Source organism: Danaus plexippus, chromosome 24, assembly GCF_018135715.1.
Source record: "Danaus plexippus chromosome 24, MEX_DaPlex, whole genome shotgun sequence".
Classification (NCBI taxonomy): domain Eukaryota; kingdom Metazoa; phylum Arthropoda; class Insecta; order Lepidoptera; family Nymphalidae; genus Danaus; species Danaus plexippus.
Window position 1 is genome coordinate 613423 of NC_083552.1, and position 18808 is coordinate 632230.

The window sequence follows — 18808 nt, forward strand, 5'->3', positions numbered from 1 at the left end:
TCACTTTATTTGATAAATTTAAATTTCAAAAGATTTTTATTGCCCTGTTTAGAGTCAGTTTGAAATGTGAAATTAACACTGTCTACCATGGTCTGTATTTCTTACTCTAATTGATCCAAATTGCTCACAGAGTTGGCTTGTTGCCACTTCTCAATTGTGCTGTCATCAGCGTAACTAAAAAAGCCTGGTAAAAGCAGATCGTTAATTTGCATCAAAATTAGAGTTGCGAATAGGGCAGGCCCCATGAGAAACAGTTTTTAACAATAACAAACTTGTAGAGCACAGTCTCTCAGTAAGTCCGAAATCGAGGCAATCGTAACATGGAATACGCCACAGTTAGAAAGCTTATCAATAAGGTTACCGTGCCAGACTCTGAAGTTTACGAGATTTCAGGTGAAACTGCAAGAGTTTCACCTTTCTTCTTAAGAACTCTCCCCCATAAATGTGGAGGGTCAATTGTTGGAATAAATATAAGTAATAAATGTAGGTCCCATTCAATATAGATATATAGTAATCGGGCCATAGTTTCGGAGGTCTTCACGACTTCCTTTTTGGGAAAATTTATAGGAAAGTTCCAAAATATAGGCACTGTAAAGGTAATTAAAGAGAGGCACTACAATCGTATCAGAACAAAAGACGACTCAGATGTATATGTTTCGGCACTTTAGTTGGAATAGCAGCCAGAACAAGGCTTCTCTAACGCCTATTCGCAGGATTTGGTGGCTTGTTAAGACTTTCTTTTTGAACATAATTTCTGAAATTTTGCAGTTTTGAGCATCAACTCAAAAAATAATAATACGCCGAATGCTTGGGTTTTCAGTCTCATCATTAAGCAATTTGGTAGCTTTTTTACCAGCTGGAATAAATTTACAAGATGAATTTTTTTTTCTTTTCTCCTAAGGTGGTTTTTATAAACCACCTTAGGAGACAAAAAAGCCACTCTACGGAGGGCATTAAAATCTCCTAAAAACCAGCTCCGTTTAAGGGGACCATAGAATAACATCAGCAGCCTTACTGAAGTATTTTAATAACCGAGTACAATCGGTAAACATCAGCATAAACTATTTTGTCTACCAGTATCCAGAGGTTAGGAAATTTGGGGTATTCAAGGTGACGGAGACGCTGACAGCAGATGTTATTGCGATAAACGCACTTACCCCGGCGCAGAAGAAAGTTATACTCGAGAGTGTAACCCGGAATCTTACAATAAGCCGCGTTTCTGTCAAAAACGTAACTTCTTACTAGCCTGTAGGTTTTGGTGAACTGGAAAGTGTTTGTGAGGTATTGTTTTAAAAGGAGGTAGTGCAAGCCGCTGTCCAATTTACTCATGGATAAGAGAATAGAAAAAAGGATATGAATGGTGAAAGTTGAACAAGGCCTATGCTTATAACAGTCAGACTGCTGTGCCACTCGATGCTTGATCTGGACACCCTGGGGACGCCTTAACCGTCTCCTCAGAGGTCACCATCGGGTTCTCTCATACCGCCTCAGTCTGCGATTATACAAAGTTGGCGAGCAACCTATTTAGAGTGGCTAGCTCACTAATTGCGCGCGCCAGTGAAGGAGTCTTCCTCAGATTGCATTACCAAGCAACCGCTACCAGAAAAAGCATAAGAATATTTATTTAAACTTATTACTTCTCATAGCCCAACTAAGGCTTTTTAAATATTCATTACAATAAAGGGAAGTAAAAAACAAAAATGGACATATTCAAATATTTTATTAATAATCTTAGAATTAAGTCAAATATTTTCTATCAAGTCTTTATTATGTGCATTAAATAAAAGTTAAATAGTAAAAATACCAAATTTAAATAGATTTTATACATAGGACTTACAGATAATTAACACAACACCAAGTATAGGAGAATTTGAATAAACAACATAATTTATAGTAACAGTGAGCGTAAGTCGAAAATATACAAATAAGTAATTATATCTAATAATAATATGACTTATAATATATAACAACAAATATTTCGTGTATCACTTTATTAACTACGACTACCGAAGATGACTTTTATTATTAGTTTAGAATATTTCACTATTAATTATATTGTGGTAACTTCAAAATACCCGTAAACGAACTTGTAATTTTTTTACTTATTTATACTTAATATTCTAAATCCTTTTGAAAAGCTTTAAAACTTACTAACTAGAACATTTATGTAACAAAAAACTTCCATTGATTAACTTATTTATGTATTCTGTTTGAAATATACAGGTTTCGAAACAGTAACTGATGTAATATATAATTACAGCTAAAAACAACAGTCATAATTAAATCTAAATAGGTAAACAACTGAAGCAATCGTTAAATTCAAATGTTGCCATTACTAAAAATGTGTCTTAGAAAAAGAAATTCGCGTACAAAGATTTTAACTATTTGTAACAAGAACACTATAATAATAGAACATTGCATTTTTAGACCGTGGTACAGGTAGCGCTATTAACATATAATTTAAATCTAATTCTACCCTTTAGTACTTATTGATATAATTTATGTACATAATTGATTTTAGCATAAATTCTAGCCGGTGTGTGAACCAAGCTCATTTACCTACCTAACACTAAACTATCGTCATTTTAATATTAATGTTTTGAACAGAATTCTATAGGAAAAATCCAACCATCGTAAATCATAAGTATTAATTATCCTAGAAAATCCTAAAACTAGATTCAGTACCGAATATAAATGGTGTTCCGTTTTAGGTGAAAGTATTCTGAATGGTATTTATTTATAAATATTCAACAATATCGCATTTAATAGAGATGTTAGGACAGCTGACACCGTATGTTAGGTTGAGGCCGTGCGGTTGACTCTTGTGTCGTTCGGTTAGTAGTTTGTGGAAGATAGGTAAAATGGCGCACTCGAATAATTCAGACTCTGAACTAGCTGTGTACATCTTGCGTTCCGCTGATTCCTGACGTTTGGAATCTGAACGGGAGTAGGTCGCGGACTTACGCTCTTCTCGTGATTTTGGAGATTCTGGAATTAAATTGACATTTTAAAGATATCATATGAACTGAACTGTTAACTCATAGAGACATATTTCAGAAAATTTTGACGAATTAGACTTGTTCCAATGATTTTTTGTTGACATTGTTTAACTATTAGAAGAACCTAAAAATTCTTAAGTATATTTTTTAATAATAAAAGTAAAACTCCGAAGATCATCAGACCTATTCTTCATGCACCTACCAGCTTTGTGTCTGGAAGCAACATTGGGGCTGCTTTTGTGATGGTCAGGTCTCGCCTGTGCTGCCTGAGTTAGTCTTGGCGAATCGCCAGCACCTTTCGCTCTCTTCAGTGGTTCCGCTTCCTGTCTCAGTCTCCTTGAGGGTGAATCCTGACCCTTCGTGACCCTTATCGTATCCGGGTCTTGGATTCTTTTAACTGGAGATTCTGGCTTTTTGGACACTCGTATTATGTCGGGATCTGGTTTCCTGTCTGGAATTTCCACAGTTTCAGGAGGTGGGATTGCTTCTATTATATCTTTTGGAATATCGTTTAATATCCTTTGTATCTCATTTTTATCGCCTCTCTCTTCCTGGTACGATCGCACCTAAAATATTATTTATATGAAAAGTCTTTCCATTTGAATGCTAAGAATTTACTTTCAATGTCATACCACAGCAGCTGATTGCCTTCGTTTGGATTGTATCTGGTGAGGCGGTGTGCTCACCGGCTGTGGAAATTCAGAACCACGTCTCTGAAAAAATTAAAAAATGTTTAATACATTACTTTTAAGTTTAGTTTATTATAAGTAATCCATACTTTCGAAATACGGTCGCTCATGCGAAGGGTTTCGGCTTCTCTATATCCTTCTGGGGTTCCAACTCTTGGAGCACCAACTGTATGAAAAGAAACAATAATGAAACATTTAAGTCACCGTATGACCAAATTCCGTTGTAATTAAGAGAATAATGATAATTTTAGCCATACCGTGGTTGATGGACGCGTTCGAAGCTCTACGCTCTGTACTTCGGGTTTCTGGTTCCCTGAAAATGTATTTATTCCACTGATGTTGCTAAAATCATTTACCAAATAATATCATATAATATAATGAGATTTAAGATTTAAGATATAATTGTTTTAACATTGTACTTTAGAAGTTTCAGTTACTTTGCAGCAGCCTTGATCACGGGCAGAGATGTGAATATTAATATTATATCATAGTTCTAGACTAACATTTCCGTCTAGACATAATTTCCTTGGCAGTCGTAATCGTCAAAAATGTTGGTAAGTTAAATATTTTATATTTTATTATTCATAGCGTCTCATGGTTAATAATTGTTTTTTGTCACATCAATATATCGGAGTTAAAGAGATGTTATTACAGATAGTTGTAATGGTTTGTTGAATTGTTTGTTATACCTGTGATGATGCGGCGAAGATTGTTGTCTACTCTTCTCGGAGACGCTCCTCTGCATTGGTGTATGAGGGTGGCCTTAAATAGATTTATTAAGGAGTTACGATTGTTATCAAAGTGTTTAGTTACCTATTCATCATATATGACTAAACTAATAGCTCACTTTCTCTGGAATTCCTCTTTCGTTTCAGGATTAAACATATTATATCATGTACATTCACTTACTTGGAGGCGTTTTCTGACAAGTATATTGGAAAGTGTTCGTGTCCCACAAGTCGCTTTGTACTACTATGAACTCTTTCTTCCTTTTTTCTGAATCTCTTCTTTGGCCTGAGTAAATAATGAGAAGATGAAGTTAATATTGAAAATGTCAGTATAATTTACTACAATATTAGAAAAAGATTAAGAGTGTAACCGATTTAGATTTATGCAATTATATTTTTTTATGCTAAAGGGGGCAACCGCGATGACGGCATACCTGATGGAGGTAGTACCGTAGCCCATGGACATCCGCAACGTAGATTTGCGGATATTTTGCCACACTTGATTGGGGAAGAGGGAGAGGAAAAGGTGGGAAAGTGCAGGAAAGGGTGGGAAAAGGGAAAGGGCAACTGGCTCTCTCATTCATCGTATAAAGATTAATGATGGTATTATCTTGTACCGTCCACATTAAAAACAATCATCATACTAATCTGCCTAGCAACTAATTTATGACAAAACCGTCGTACTTAGCCTACTGTTTTTATAAAACGAAGTATAATCAACCATAATAATTAAAATTTTAAAAAATTAGATGCCAATCTATATATGTTCAATATCCTAAAATCTTTAGTTACACCCTGTAATCCTCTGATCTACATATTTCTTCTGTAACATCCACAAACGTAGCCATTTGATGCCAAATAAACCAAACCGTAAACGTAATGCATTTGTTTGTCAATATTAATGCAGATTTTTATGAAATATATATTATACTCACATGTCTTTCTTCTTTCCGTCGATGAATAGTCGTGTTCGATGTCCAAAATATCTTCCGGTTCCTGTTTAGTTCTCACCGCTGGGGGCGGATCGCGTTCTTGCCCTGAAAATGTTTTATATGATATGTTATCTGCTACTACAGAATAAATGTCTAAATAAAATACACTCTGTCGGGCAAGTCTTTATCATAAGTATATTTGCTATCAATTCACAAGTAAATTGTTAGTCTATTCCCTTCTTCAAGCGTCATAACATTCTTGATTTGTAAATGTTCTATAACCTTACCATAAGTTTTTCTGTACACAATAAAATATCTACTGAAAATTTTTAACTAAATAAATTTAATGCTGATAGAGTAATAGTGGAAAGAATTCTTTCGCAATGTAAAGATCCTAGCAGATTCTCGTTTGTCACTATTGTCTTTTGCAGCTCTAAGACGAGAAATTCATCAAACGATTAATATTTTGAGACTGACAGACCAAACTATATGAGCTCAGTCCCCGGTTCACTCGGTAAGGTATTTTCTTACCTATGACGGTCCTCTCAAGTCCGGGCGGTGGTTCTAACAGCTCTCTGAGTCCGGCCGCGACGCTAGACACGCGGCGATGTGTTCGAGGACCCGATTTATACGGCTTGTCTGGTTTCGGCTGTCTCTGTTGTTCGGGAGTCTACGACAATTTGTATTACAATATATTAAAAAAAGTTATTTCTTAAAAGATTCTAAAAAATTGTGAAGAACGACTTTGTCTCATCAACAGTAGAATTGTCCATTCGATAGTACCTTTAATATTTTAGACGCAGCTTTAGTGTACATAGGTTCCTGAACTTTAGCGGGCATGGATTTCGCGACCGGAGTGTCGCTTGCTTTCAGCGCTGGAATAGTCTTCGCTTCTGCCTTCACCGGCTCTGATACCCTTGCTTTCGGTGCGTCTTGTTCCTTAGATGAAAGCAAATTCGTTATATTTCTCGAATATTTTATTTCTAACATTTTTTAATACTACCTAAGCTGCTATCGAAGTGAGTGTGCTTAAATGAAATAATTATATAGACAAACATATAAATTATAAAGTCCCCATATTTTAATTAAGGATCTTTTACAAAGAATACAGATGGAAATAAAATTACTTTAGTTGCAGATTATATTAATCTTCTGAAAATCTTTTATAGACTTTATTACAGGAGATGGAATTCCTAACAAAGTTGCTCAAACCTCAGAAGACCATCCGTAAGGAAGCTTGGCGAGTTGATCCTTCTCAGGAACAGCTTTTGATGAAGGCGGACTCGTGTAGTCCAAGTGGTTCTTGAAAGAGACCGCCTTTGTTTGTTCTTTCTTCGGTTCTTTTACTTCCTTTATAGGTTCCGGTGGCGCCGATGGCTTCAGTCTGAAAATTATATTTATGTTATGGAGAAAGGTTATTTTTGCATAAGTCAATGAATAGTAATTATTAGTACTTACAAATTGACAAATAAAATAGTTCGTTTAAATATTTTTTACTCACTTTTCAGTGGACATTTGAGTCTGCATACCGATAAACTCAGTTTCCGCTCCGGCTGAAGCACTGAGACTACACACCGATGTAATATCACTTGTCTCTGTTGATGTATGAGCATATAAGTTTTATAATTTAATATTTTAATTAATATAGAATATTAAAAGGGTATTTCAAATTAGAAGTTTAATTTCTATACCTGGATGACTTATATTTTCTCTCGGTACCGGTAACCGAGTTCGTGTAGACGAAGGTGATTTTGAATCCCGAATCGATGATTCTGAACTGGCGTCGCTTCCAAGTTTGCTCAAGAGCATCTATAAAACAAGTAACAAGTACATCATTTAACATTTTATCTATTAAAAATCGTCCAACAGGAGTCTGTAAAGTGCATTTTGGTTAGATATACACAGTTATGTAGAAAACAGACTAATGGTTAAATAAAGGTTATTTTAAATTTTCTACCTGTAGTTCGTTCTCCTTGGCTTGCAAGGTTCGTCTGTATCTCGTGTTGTACTGTCGCAGTTCTTTGAGCCGTCTCTCCAGCTCGGGACCTGGTGATCGGCAGTCGTGTGGGGCGGCTGGGCGGAGCGTGGCGCGGATGCGAGCGCCGCCCGTCCCGCCTTGACCGTTACGGCGAAGCTCTACCAACTGAAATACAATAGAAGGACGAGAAATCGATTATTAAAATGTTCATTTTTCGTGCATAATGGACTAAGTGGGACTTAAAATTTGTTTTAGTACATATTAGGCATTTCCCAATGATCTAAATAAAATTAAGTCATAATTTTTTTCCTAAAAAATAACTTACTTTGGGTACAAATACTAAGCATAGAGTTCCTGTCGTGCAAAAAATTATAAAAATTGCAATCAGTACGAATAGAGCGTCCTTATGGTCTGCCAGTACCTGTGAAAAGAAACGAAAGGATTTATATATCGGGTTTCTGAAGACATTTTTAAAAAATAACAAAAAATTTTCCTTCATTTTATTTGAAAAATATCGATGAAACAAAACTTTTTGAGAACTTTCTAACAGTTTTAATTTCTTGTTTGTCTTCGGCATATATATGGTAAATATGGCAATATTAACTACCATTTTATTTCGGATTAGTCATCCCTTTTTCCCTTTAGTTAGAATTTACTTTGGTCATGTGAATCATATATTTTAATACCGGTCATTAACTTAAAGTATAGGTAAAGTATATGGGGTGTTTTCTTAGCGACGGTTACTTACTAAAGCTATGGGAGCACCCATGATACACATGATGAGCACATTGTACACGGACAGACCGATGTGTTTGGAGTCGTTCAAAGCTGGGATTGAGACGTGTCTTGTTTCCCACGCCAGGAACGCTCCGAATATCTGTTTGAACGGAAATACAATGAAAATTAGTAGGTATCTTTAGTTTAGCTTTTTCTAATTTCTCTACACTTCCCATACCCCTTCGCGGTAATCAGAGAGGAATGTCTTTCCACACATTTCCGAACAATTGATTCCTTACCAGTAAAAGTCCTTTATAAGCATATATGATGCCAATGAATATAGGCATCCGCTCCGACTGGCAGTACTCATTCTCTTGTACTATGACTATGTCCTCGCTGGTCGGATGAGGCTGCAATGTATATAATAGATTACTTGTCAGAGAAAAATACAAAAAAAAACTAAAAATTTGAAAAGCCATCTGGGTTTCAAGTTTTTAGAATTCAATCTGAAATTAATTGCTTGCATGTTCGCAATATTTATATTTTTACCATTCATGTAATACATGTTTGATTTGGATGTTTTTTTTTTAAATATATCGTTGGGTTCTCAGACAAAAGTATTATTTTAGAGATTTTTGCTCTTTAATATTTTAAAAAGGGTTATAGCAATTAGCAACAATCAGAGAAGAACATATTAATGCTAACATAATCTTCGTTTGTTTGACTAACATAGGCCTCCATCTGTTTCGTTGCTCGGTAAAATGGGTCAGATATTTGCCACGTGGTCATGATGGCTAAATCGATGCACAGCAACACGCCCACCACCATGAACAGTTGGTAGTCTTTGATAACCTGAAAACATTTTGAAAGCGTTAGTAAAATAGAAAATTTTAAAATAAATTTATGTAGAGAAATTTATTTTGAGGGTATAGTTTCAAAATTTACCTTCTTGTTAAGTTTGACGTCCGTGAAGATTGAGTGAACGCGCCAAGTCTTGGAGAACATCGCACCGAAAGCGAGACTGAACCCCGCCATGAGGAGCCAAGCGCGAGCCGTGCAGATGTAGGGGAACGCGGCTGGGGGGTAAAACTAGTTAACTTCTATGTAAATTGTGGAAAGGTCGAAAATAGAACAATAATGAATTAGGATGTTAATAGGTTTAAGTATTATATTCGTTTTGATTTAGTAACTGTTTAAACATGCATTGGTTCTAAGCAATTTCGCCATGATTTATGGTGATTGTGATGTAAGTGCTTTATGATACACGAAACAATATAAGCATTGACGTCGTACTTACAAACACTGGAGGGCAAAGCTATGAAAACACAAGTTTAACATACCACCGAAAGCTATGGAAAGAAGGAAAATAAACCAAAGATTGGAAACATGCTGTCGACTCCGATGACCTAGAGAACGGCCTAGGTCTTTCTCAGAATCACTCTACGAGAAAAAAGGGGAGTTCCCAAAATTTGGTTAGCGGGTTCCATTCTGCCCGGGGACGAAGCTCAAGCTGGGGTTGTAGCAAGCTATTACCTCCACGTGGTACGTCCTGAGAAAGACCTAAGAATTAATGAACATGATGAGACCATGATTATGACGGTGTGCCAGCGTCATGCGAATCGAAAGTGCCATTTTATCTATTTTATATTAATAATTTATTTTATGTCAATTTTAAGTATGTTACCTTTCGATCCGATTAAGATAGAGAGAACACATATATTATGAATGATATAAACGACATGTACGCTGTGCGAGGCGACGTACCAATGCTGCTGAGGCTGGAGTCCAGGCCCAGGAAGATGACACTCATGTAGGTGAGCATACAGCCCACTATGATGAGGTTGTTCAGGTGAGGAGATGACATTTTTATGTACCTGCAATTCATGTCAATGAGAATATACATAAACTTTTTTAACTAACAAGCAGACCACGTTTAGAAAGACTTCCATTAATAGGTTTGGGGTTACATTAAATTAGATCAGACAGTATCTAAAGGTTTAGGTGCATAGAAATAAGTTATTCGTATGTACATATTTCCGGGAACGTACCGTTGATTTCTATAATGTATATTCATAGCCAAGAAGCCTGTAGCTAACAGGATGCCGAGCACGGAACACGACACCAACACCGCGTAAATAGTGATGTTGACTTGAGTGTGTTCGATCAGACGCAACGTACGATCTTTGGGAGGATTTCTGGAAATGTGATGCGATGCTCAAGTTAAGGAAAAACCGCTTCGGTTGACTCGTGACAAGAGGTGGCAGATGTGGGAAGCAGAATTGTGACTGAATTGAATAGACACTTTTTTACATTACATTATCCTCATGGTACTTACTTGCCGACCCATTTAAAAGCATCCCCTGCAAGATCGAGCCTATCTCTTTCGGCGCAGTACTCGCCGACTTTCACTTCCCCAGCTTCTCCCTGAAACTGCTTCAGCAGGATGGAAGCCTTGCGCTCGTTGTCATAGAAACGGACCGGACCCTATTTGTTGCATGGATTTCAATGTTCTAATATAATTGCAAGGCTTGATATGATTGTGGGTTCAAGGTTCATCAGAAAAATGAAAGCATTTCGTGATTTTTAGAATAAAGTAATATAAAACTTCTATGTAGCTAGTGAGTTTGATACAATTTAAAACTTTATCGCCTACCGTAACACCTTCAAACGTAACATTGCTCAATGCATCTAAAAATAGCTGCTCCCATTCCTTATCTCGATATCTGAAATCCTGGACTGTCTTCTCTTTATATTTTAACTTAACTCTATGAGCAACTGTCTGGATTGCTAATGCCATTGCCCATATACCTGTAATAGAAAAGCGTTTTTAATATGGTATCCAAAGAAATTGATCCACTTTGTATCAGATGAAAGCATATACCATCGTAAGTATATCCATGGAATCTAGAATATTCGATTCCTCTCCTTCTATCGTATTCGACTTGATAGTCTTTGGCCGTCTGAAAAAGGTTACTAATTGCAGTTTGATTAAAGGCAGTTTCTCAACAGTAGTTCGAGTTGAAGTAGAACGGACTTCGACTAATACGTAATATATGTATATAATATAAAAGTGAATAAACACTCAAGCAATAAAGCGATAAAAATAAGAAAAGAAATATTTTAGCGACAAGGGCAGAGTTCTTTTAAAAGCGAGTACACACATAATTAATTTATTAAGACAAATTCATCGACATGTATACAAGCAAATACGTGATAATATAATTAGTTGTCGAACTTGACCGTTCGACTAGGAAGTCTCCGCCCAGTCATTAGCGCAGACAAAAGATGCGCAGGCGCCATGACAAATAAGGTGGCGTAAACTCAATTATTGCTAGAGACCGGATGTAGGCTTGCGGTTCATATGCACAGGGCACGCTCTCACACAAAATAGTCTGATCTTGTACTGCGTTTAGTTACGCGAACTTATTTTGCTTAGTCGCCTCAGAGTTATGAATACACGCATGGGCCAAGATTAAGAGTCATCAATCAGATAAGTTTTTACATCCATATCCATACTAACGATGCCAGACACTGTTGTCTCCCCGGTGGTTGACAGTGGTAGGAGATCGGCGAGGATGGCAGTGTCAAGGGCAGCCCTGAGCTCGGTGCGGTCACAAGGAGCCCGGCGCGTCCACCACCGACCACTGTACGTGCCCAACAGTAGCCACGTGTACGCGCGACCATACATTTCCAGCCTGTTGAAGGAGAGCACAACAGAGAGGAGATGCAACGTAGTATCAATTGCCTTTTGTAACGTGGTTTACAATGATGTAGACAAATAAATAAATGTTGATGCAGATTTGAAAAAAAGATTGAAAATAAAAAAGGATTTTTTTACTACATAAAGTTTTAGAGAATATTGGAAGTTATTAGATCAGAAAGAATTAGGCAGAACTCTGAAAAGGTTTGCTAGGACTAACATCGGCCGTAATGCTCCCATCAACAGAATGATTCTAACTTATAATAACGTATTTAAAGGAGCTGGGTTAGATATTTTCAAGCATTCTCGTTTACCTTTCAAAAGACTAGCAAAAGGCTATCTGACTACTTGAGGTTAGTCTCAGTAATTCTACGAAGTAAGGTCTCTGTGGAATATACTGCGCAAGAATGTCTTGGTTTTTGGGCTTAATATTATCATAATTTTTAATTACTACTCTATTATCAGCCCAGTATTATTATTGCGTTTTGATTATGATTTGTGATCACACTTTTTCTTTTTTTGGTTCTCGTTACTTTTTCCTTAAGTCAGTGCTTGTAATTGTTTTACTTTATTTGTACCTCATTTTTTACCAATTGTTGCTTTCAACTGTTTCACATTTGCTATTGTTTAAGATTATTATTAGATTTTTATTATTATTACTATTTTTTTTTGTTCGTGAGTGAACATGCAAAGAATGTTATTTTCGCACATGATAATGTCGAGTTAGCCTATAAGTGGGGTGTACAATTAATGCATGTAACAAATTAAATTATTTAGTGTTAATTAAGACTAAGAACTAAAATTGTATACAACGTTGGCTTCCTATTTAAATAAATAAATAAATAAAAATGGTCCAGACTGTTGTATGTGGGACTTAACTTCATGACTTCAATAGTCCAAGCCAAAGGAGAAAGAGATTTTATAGTCACTGTATCTTAAGATAACTTACTTATAGGCCTCGCAGAATATTTTCAAAGCCCAAGTTTCATTGAAGTTTCCCAAAATGATCCTGATGTCCTTCTCCTTAAGTTTCGTCAGCGCGGTCTTCACTTCTGTCGCGAAGCTCTGTGATTCGTCAACTATAAATTTCGCGGCATCTAGCTCAGCTAAAAGGCGATTGTGGGCCTGCAATTAAGTCAATAACTTGCTATAAATTCTGTAAAATTTTATCAATAACTATATACAGTTTCTTTGAAATAGGATTCCAAATTCTTTTACTAGTTTTTGTTTATAGAGTATTTTCTATGGTATTTATTTTGGTCTCACCAGAGCATATCTGGGTTCATTCTGGTAAATGGTGCCAACTCTGGTCCAATTGAAATGCTCCAGTAACCTGATCCGAGGCATATTGAACGCGTTCTCTGATGGCACAATGCGAAAAAAGTTCGGAAATGCTTCTTTTGTGAACATCGGATGTGTATCGGCGTATGAGAGCTGAAATTTAATAAGCACTTATAAAAATTTTGGTTTATTTCAATGCATTATATTATTGTTAATAGTTTAAGAGGTTTAGGTGTAGTTAAGTTTAATTTAATGTGTTTTGTATGTGTAGTTATATTCTCCTTTCCGAGAGAGACGCGTTAGTCCCTGTGCCACAATTGGTCGGGTCGAAGAGTCTTGAATACGATTGGGCCGCACTTGGATAGGTGGGTCGATCGCAAACATGGATAGCTGACGTATCGCCTGGTGCAGATACATTCCTTACATGGCTGTTCCGGAAGTACTCACATCAAATCGGTCGGAAAGAGTCTTCGTCGTACCCACACTGTGGAGCGGTTTTTAACTCAATGGAGCATATGATGGGGGTGTGGTGGGTCCCAATGGTGGGTCCCATCATCGACGCGATGCTTGGAAGAGTGGAGGCCTAGGTGGGATTTCATGCCTTCTGCGAGAATGTCATCACGCAAAAAAGGTAGACAGAGAAAAAGTGGGAGCACGACTCTCTTGCTTTGTCACTCCGCAAGTAAAGAAGGATGCGTGCGAGGAGGAACTACCTCCGACTCACCGCCCTTCCGGGTGGTGGACCGTCCGCTCTAGGTTTGGGGACACCCGGGTCGGCACTGCAATCGGCCTCACCACCAACTGACGGGAGCACAGTAGCGTATCCGCCTACTCCTGATCGTCTACCTACCAACGCAGGGTGTTTTAGTGGATTCGTATGGAGTTCGAGTGACGGCTTGCCGGAGTTTTCCTCTGTAAAAAAAGGTGCAGTTATGTTTTGTACATACCTGTGTAAGATGCCAGTGCTTAGACGCCTTTGCTATAGGGTCGGTAACGTGAGTACAAGCAGCTCCGAACAGCATCAACTTGTGTGGTCCACTGTGCATCATGTCGAAGAAGGACTTCACACCGACAGCTGCGTTACACTAATATAAACAGTTCAATATATGAGTCACCAGATACATATAATCAGTTCATCATGAGAAGTTTTATTGTTTAAGATATTTTTCCATTAGATGTGGCTAAATTAAATTTCGATCGTAACTCTGATACCTGCTTGAAATCTATTCTTCTTAGATGTAAATAAGGAACTGGCACTAAACATATGTATTGCTCCGGTAAATAATTCAACGAGAAGCACGAATCTGTTAGATAATTAATTTCTACTCAAAATAAAAATATGTTACCCAAAGGTTTATATAGTTTTGACGAAGGAGTTACCTCTGTGTCATTCCACCACATATGAAGCCTGTAGTTCCTCAACACTGATTCGTGTTCATTAACATGGTCCAGAGCCAGCTTCACGCTCGGCATCACACCTCGACCTACAGCGGTTTTAGCATAGCTTTGGTACTCAGCTCTTACACGTTATGAAAGATAAATTTGATTGCCAATTTAAATAACATATTGTAGGAATATGAGAGGGTAGGAGAGGGGCGAACGACATATAAGCAGTTGTCCGTGAGATCAGGACTTTTTTTGTTTGTAACACGCGTTGGTGTGATAGATTAATCGATCGTAGATTTAATTCACAATAAGTTTAAATTGAAAGCTATTAATTTAAAATTGCTTCTAGTTTTGTGTAAATTTAATAAATTAACAGAGAAATTGTATTGAATATTATTTTTTAAAAAGTCAATTCTGATCTTGTTTCTAAGAATATATTAATTAGGTATTATCTATAATACATAAATTTAATGGAGAAAAATTATGCAACATCTTCCTTAATATTATTTGGAAATAAAGCTTAACTATCCGGCTACGACATTAAGTAACCGTTAATAGCCCATAAGATGTGACAAGGTATTATCTAAAGATACCAGTGTTTGAATTTTCCACCCCCTTGCCGAAAGGGAAGAAACCAGCTATGTAAACGTCCGTCCGCCGATTCAAGATGGCGTCCAGGTTGGGTTTCTGGGGCACTCCTGTGACCAGACCAGCCATCAACAGGACCATCACCAGCGACATGATGACTGAAAGAAACATGGAATGAAGGTTTTATATGATAAAGGTAAATGTCCACTGGCAGGTAACATTTAGACATATAGGTAAGGAATTTAAACATAATATTCATCTTCCTATTGAAACAAAAATGGCATGAAATATAGTATAATTTAATTGTATTTATTGTAGTATAACAGTTGATATTGTAGTTTTTTACTCGAAAGTGATTGTAGTGAAAGAGTTGACAGCTACTTTTTACTTAAAAATATTGTGTTTTAATTACTTTTCTGGTATACAGAACAGAAAAGAACAGAACATAATGAAAAAGTTTATTACTTGTAACGTAAGATAAAGCGTTTACTATTTGCATTTTGTTAATTGCGGCAAATGAGATAATTCTTGCATTTTTTTTAACAAGTGAATCTTTTATTCAGAAAGCTATTATTAATATATATTTTTTTTTTTATATTGTTTACATTTTTTGTGGAGACTAAAGTCTAAAAGGCCGGAATCAAATATAACAAGTTGAAATGAAAGACTTCGAGGCGCGAGCCCTTTGCTCTCCTCCAATAAGACCTTTAATATATAAACGGTATGTAGATGATACCTTCACAACTTTAAATAAAAATGAAACATCTGCTTTTCTGAACCACCTTAATTCTAAACTTAAATAGAAAGATTCAGTTTACTATAGAATTAGAGGCATATAATTCTTTAGCTTTCCTTGATATACTTTTCGTTAGAATCCTGACAATAATTTGGGACATACTGTTTATAGGTAACCCACACATACGGATAGGTATCTAAATGGTAACTCACATAACATCACCACCCTATCCAGTTAGCTACCATTGGCAAATCTTTGTTACAGAGAGCCTAGCATCTTGTGATGTTGACCACCTAGAGGCCGAGCTGCAGCATGTAAAACATGCTCTCACCATCAACAACCTGCCCGTGCCTCGCCAGCATCGCAAGAACCACTTGAAGCCACCCACAGTTAAGCGACAACCTGCGATACTACCATATGTGAAGGGAGTTACTGACAGAATAGGCAACATCTTGAAGAAGGTTTCGATCAAGACTATTTACAAATCACATAAGAGTTTGAATTGTTGAGACTGATAAAGACTACTATTCCTTTGCAACAAGCGGATGTATAAGAACTTGATTGTGACTAAGGCTTGTCATATATTGGACAGACGAAGAGGAGCATCGGTACAAGAGTTAAAGAACACATCTCAGATATCAAAAATAGGCGCGACTCAAGTCAGCAGTGTGTGAACACACATTGGACAAACCAGGCCACTACATTCGGTTTGATGAACCACAAATCCTCGCTTGTGAAGACAAATATATACCGAGGTTCGATGGCGGGAGATGATAAATAACAGGACCAACTGACAGACATTCACATCTCATCTGCCCGTGAAAACGGTTGCTGCAAAGTAGCCGAAACATCGGGAGTATGTAGTTTTTTTCAAAAATAAAGCACGCGTAGTATATCCGCAGAATCATTTTTGGTAATACATGAATAAAAAATGTTGGAAGTACATATTTACAAAGATATTTTTATGTTATTATTGCGACTTACTATACTGTCGATCTGTTTGTCACTAATCGTCAATGGTTCTCTATAATAACGATAAGTACAGAATAAATAAACTGTTTTTAAAATTAAATTTAAAATATATTGAAGGTTTTTGGTTAGCCGTTTAAAAGATTTATTTCATTTATATATGAAAAATAAAAGGAAAATTTACTTAACCGCTTGGCGTGTGACTCAACAAACATAAAGTCAAGAATTGCGAACAATATGGTGGGCTTATTAACTATGTCAAAAGACACTTACTTTTCTATACATAGATAGTTTTTTTATTATTATTCTTTTGTTTTATTCTTGCTGTATTCTATGTTATTAACATACAAATAAAAGATATACTGACAAAAATAATTTTATAAGTTACTTATTAATTACACACTTGTTTTACGGATTATATATTTGTACAGTAATTTTCATATTTTCCCTATTACGTGAAACGGTACATTAAGAGCATTTTCGGTTATTAAAAAAAAACCTATAATAAAATTAACTAGGTACATATTATCATGCAACTAATTGGATACATTTTATTCCTAACTAGTATTTATTTTATTTTATATAAAAGAATTAAGGACGAAAAATACTATAAACTCTATAAAGTATTGTAGCAGTGTGTGACGGAAAATTTATTAAAAAAGAAGCCGTTGGTTAAATTTCATTTAAATGAATGAAACAAAATGTTAGTTTTCAGAATATCGAACATTCAAATGTAAATGTCTTATATTAAAAAAAATATATATCAATATTGATGACATATAAAAGGTTTTAAATGTCATTTTAATTTTAAAACTTTCAGTTTCATTATTCAAATATAAGGAATCTATAGTTTTTACAAACAAATTTATTCTACAGGACGATATAAAGTTTTATATATATATATATATATATATATATATATATATATATATATATATATATATAAACGAATGTCTAGGATTATTTACATTCCGTCACAGCTAAAGATAGTAAAAGCAACAGATTGGAATATCAAGATTTAAAAAAAAACAAAAACGAAAATAACTGCCTCATAGATTCCATTTATATCGTAGTCTGCAAAAAGTTTAAAATATCTCATCTACTTAATTATAAATATAAAATTATTATATATTTCTTTTTATTTAATTTGTATTTTTCTTTTAAACAATACGAAGGATAATTTTACTTTATTATAATTATAAATCAATATATATTTTTTTATTTAATTTGTGATTTTTTTATTATTTCAATAATACGATTAATAATATAATTTTTCTTCGTCACACGAATAAAAAAATATTATTAAATAATTAAAACCTTTTTTTCGTAACCTCATTTCTGTCATTTCGTTTGTGTTCTCGACATTTATCGAGTTCACATTATTGATTGCTTCACTATATGCATTTTTTATATATTTAATCAGTCTGACGATTTTTTTAGTTATAAGTTAAAAAAGGTTTCCCTGTAAATGAGATTTAATTACATTTAGTTCTTAAAAATATGTAGATAGAGGTATTATTTGAAAATATTCCATTTTATGCCATAATAATAAATACTACTGGAATTATAAAGCCTACAATGTACCAAGCTGTATAAACTATTCCACTAACCTGTTTCTTTGAAAAACCACAAGTAAAACACTATTTTCGTCACAAAACCATCAAAAATAAAAGACAAGAAAATATACGGAGCGTCGATATCATACTTGGACACCTCACTGAAACCTTTACAGCTCTTCGCAAGTTCTGAATACTCCAGTAATGAAACACAACCAACAGTAAACCTTATTACACAATCATAGAGCACATAGTATTGTTTCGCGTGATGCTCCTAAACTAATCCCAACAGGAAACAAATGTCGTAAGTGGTTCTGATTAACAAGTAAAAATGGTTATTATAATAATATAAATAGTACTTATTTTTAAATACCCCGACTGTTATATACGATTCTGAAATAAAGCAAACGCGAGCAAACATACGAAATTAGGCTTTACCGGGGCGAATCGATAGAGGGTAAGTTTCTGGTATAGTGATGTTAATGTATTGTATAGATGAATTTATTCTATCTTCGAATAATTTGCAGAATAATTACAATATTAAATATA

At 35.4% G+C, this 18808-nt stretch overlaps 1 protein-coding gene across 2 annotated transcripts; it reads right to left on the reverse strand.

Annotated features, from left to right (window-relative positions):
- Positions 1-2141: 2141 nt before the first annotated feature.
- Positions 2142-18527, reverse strand: LOC116775887 (gamma-aminobutyric acid type B receptor subunit 2). 2 transcript variants are annotated; one of them, XM_032668910.2, is made up of 31 exons: positions 18314-18527; positions 15004-15156; positions 14405-14508; positions 13972-14109; positions 13010-13177; positions 12693-12868; positions 11564-11738; positions 10925-11003; positions 10697-10851; positions 10379-10527; positions 10092-10238; positions 9808-9917; positions 8989-9119; positions 8749-8895; positions 8343-8453; positions 8075-8203; positions 7652-7747; positions 7306-7491; positions 7040-7157; positions 6850-6943; positions 6561-6732; positions 6132-6287; positions 5880-6018; positions 5352-5453; positions 4598-4702; positions 4378-4450; positions 3946-4001; positions 3778-3854; positions 3632-3712; positions 3202-3565; positions 2142-2988 (listed from the first exon to the last, which is right to left on the reverse strand). In XM_032668910.2, exons 2-31 carry the CDS (start codon positions 15149-15151, stop codon positions 2738-2740), a joined length of 4137 nt encoding a protein of 1378 aa, XP_032524801.2. In that variant the 5' UTR covers positions 15152-15156; positions 18314-18527; the 3' UTR covers positions 2142-2737. The 2 variants fall into 2 exon arrangements, with proteins under 2 accessions (XP_032524801.2, XP_032524804.2); XM_032668913.2 differs by having other exon boundaries at positions 8773-8895; positions 18314-18526.
- Between the last annotated feature and the right edge of the window lie 281 nt (positions 18528-18808).

What these genes read in the sequence shown, in the direction of transcription:
- LOC116775887 (XM_032668910.2), bottom strand. Translation starts at nt 15,151, where the DNA reads ATGTCGCTGGTGATGGTCCTGTTGATGGCTGGTCTGGTCACAGGAGTG. An exon ending in AGAAAATATAAGTCATCCAG is followed by an intron (nt 6,944 to 7,039) that starts GTATAGAAATTA and finishes ATACATCAACAG; the next exon opens with AGACAAGTGATATTACATCG. An exon ending in GACGGAAAGAAGAAAGACAT is followed by an intron (nt 4,703 to 5,351) that starts GTGAGTATAATA and finishes TTATTTACTCAG; the next exon opens with GCCAAAGAAGAGATTCAGAA.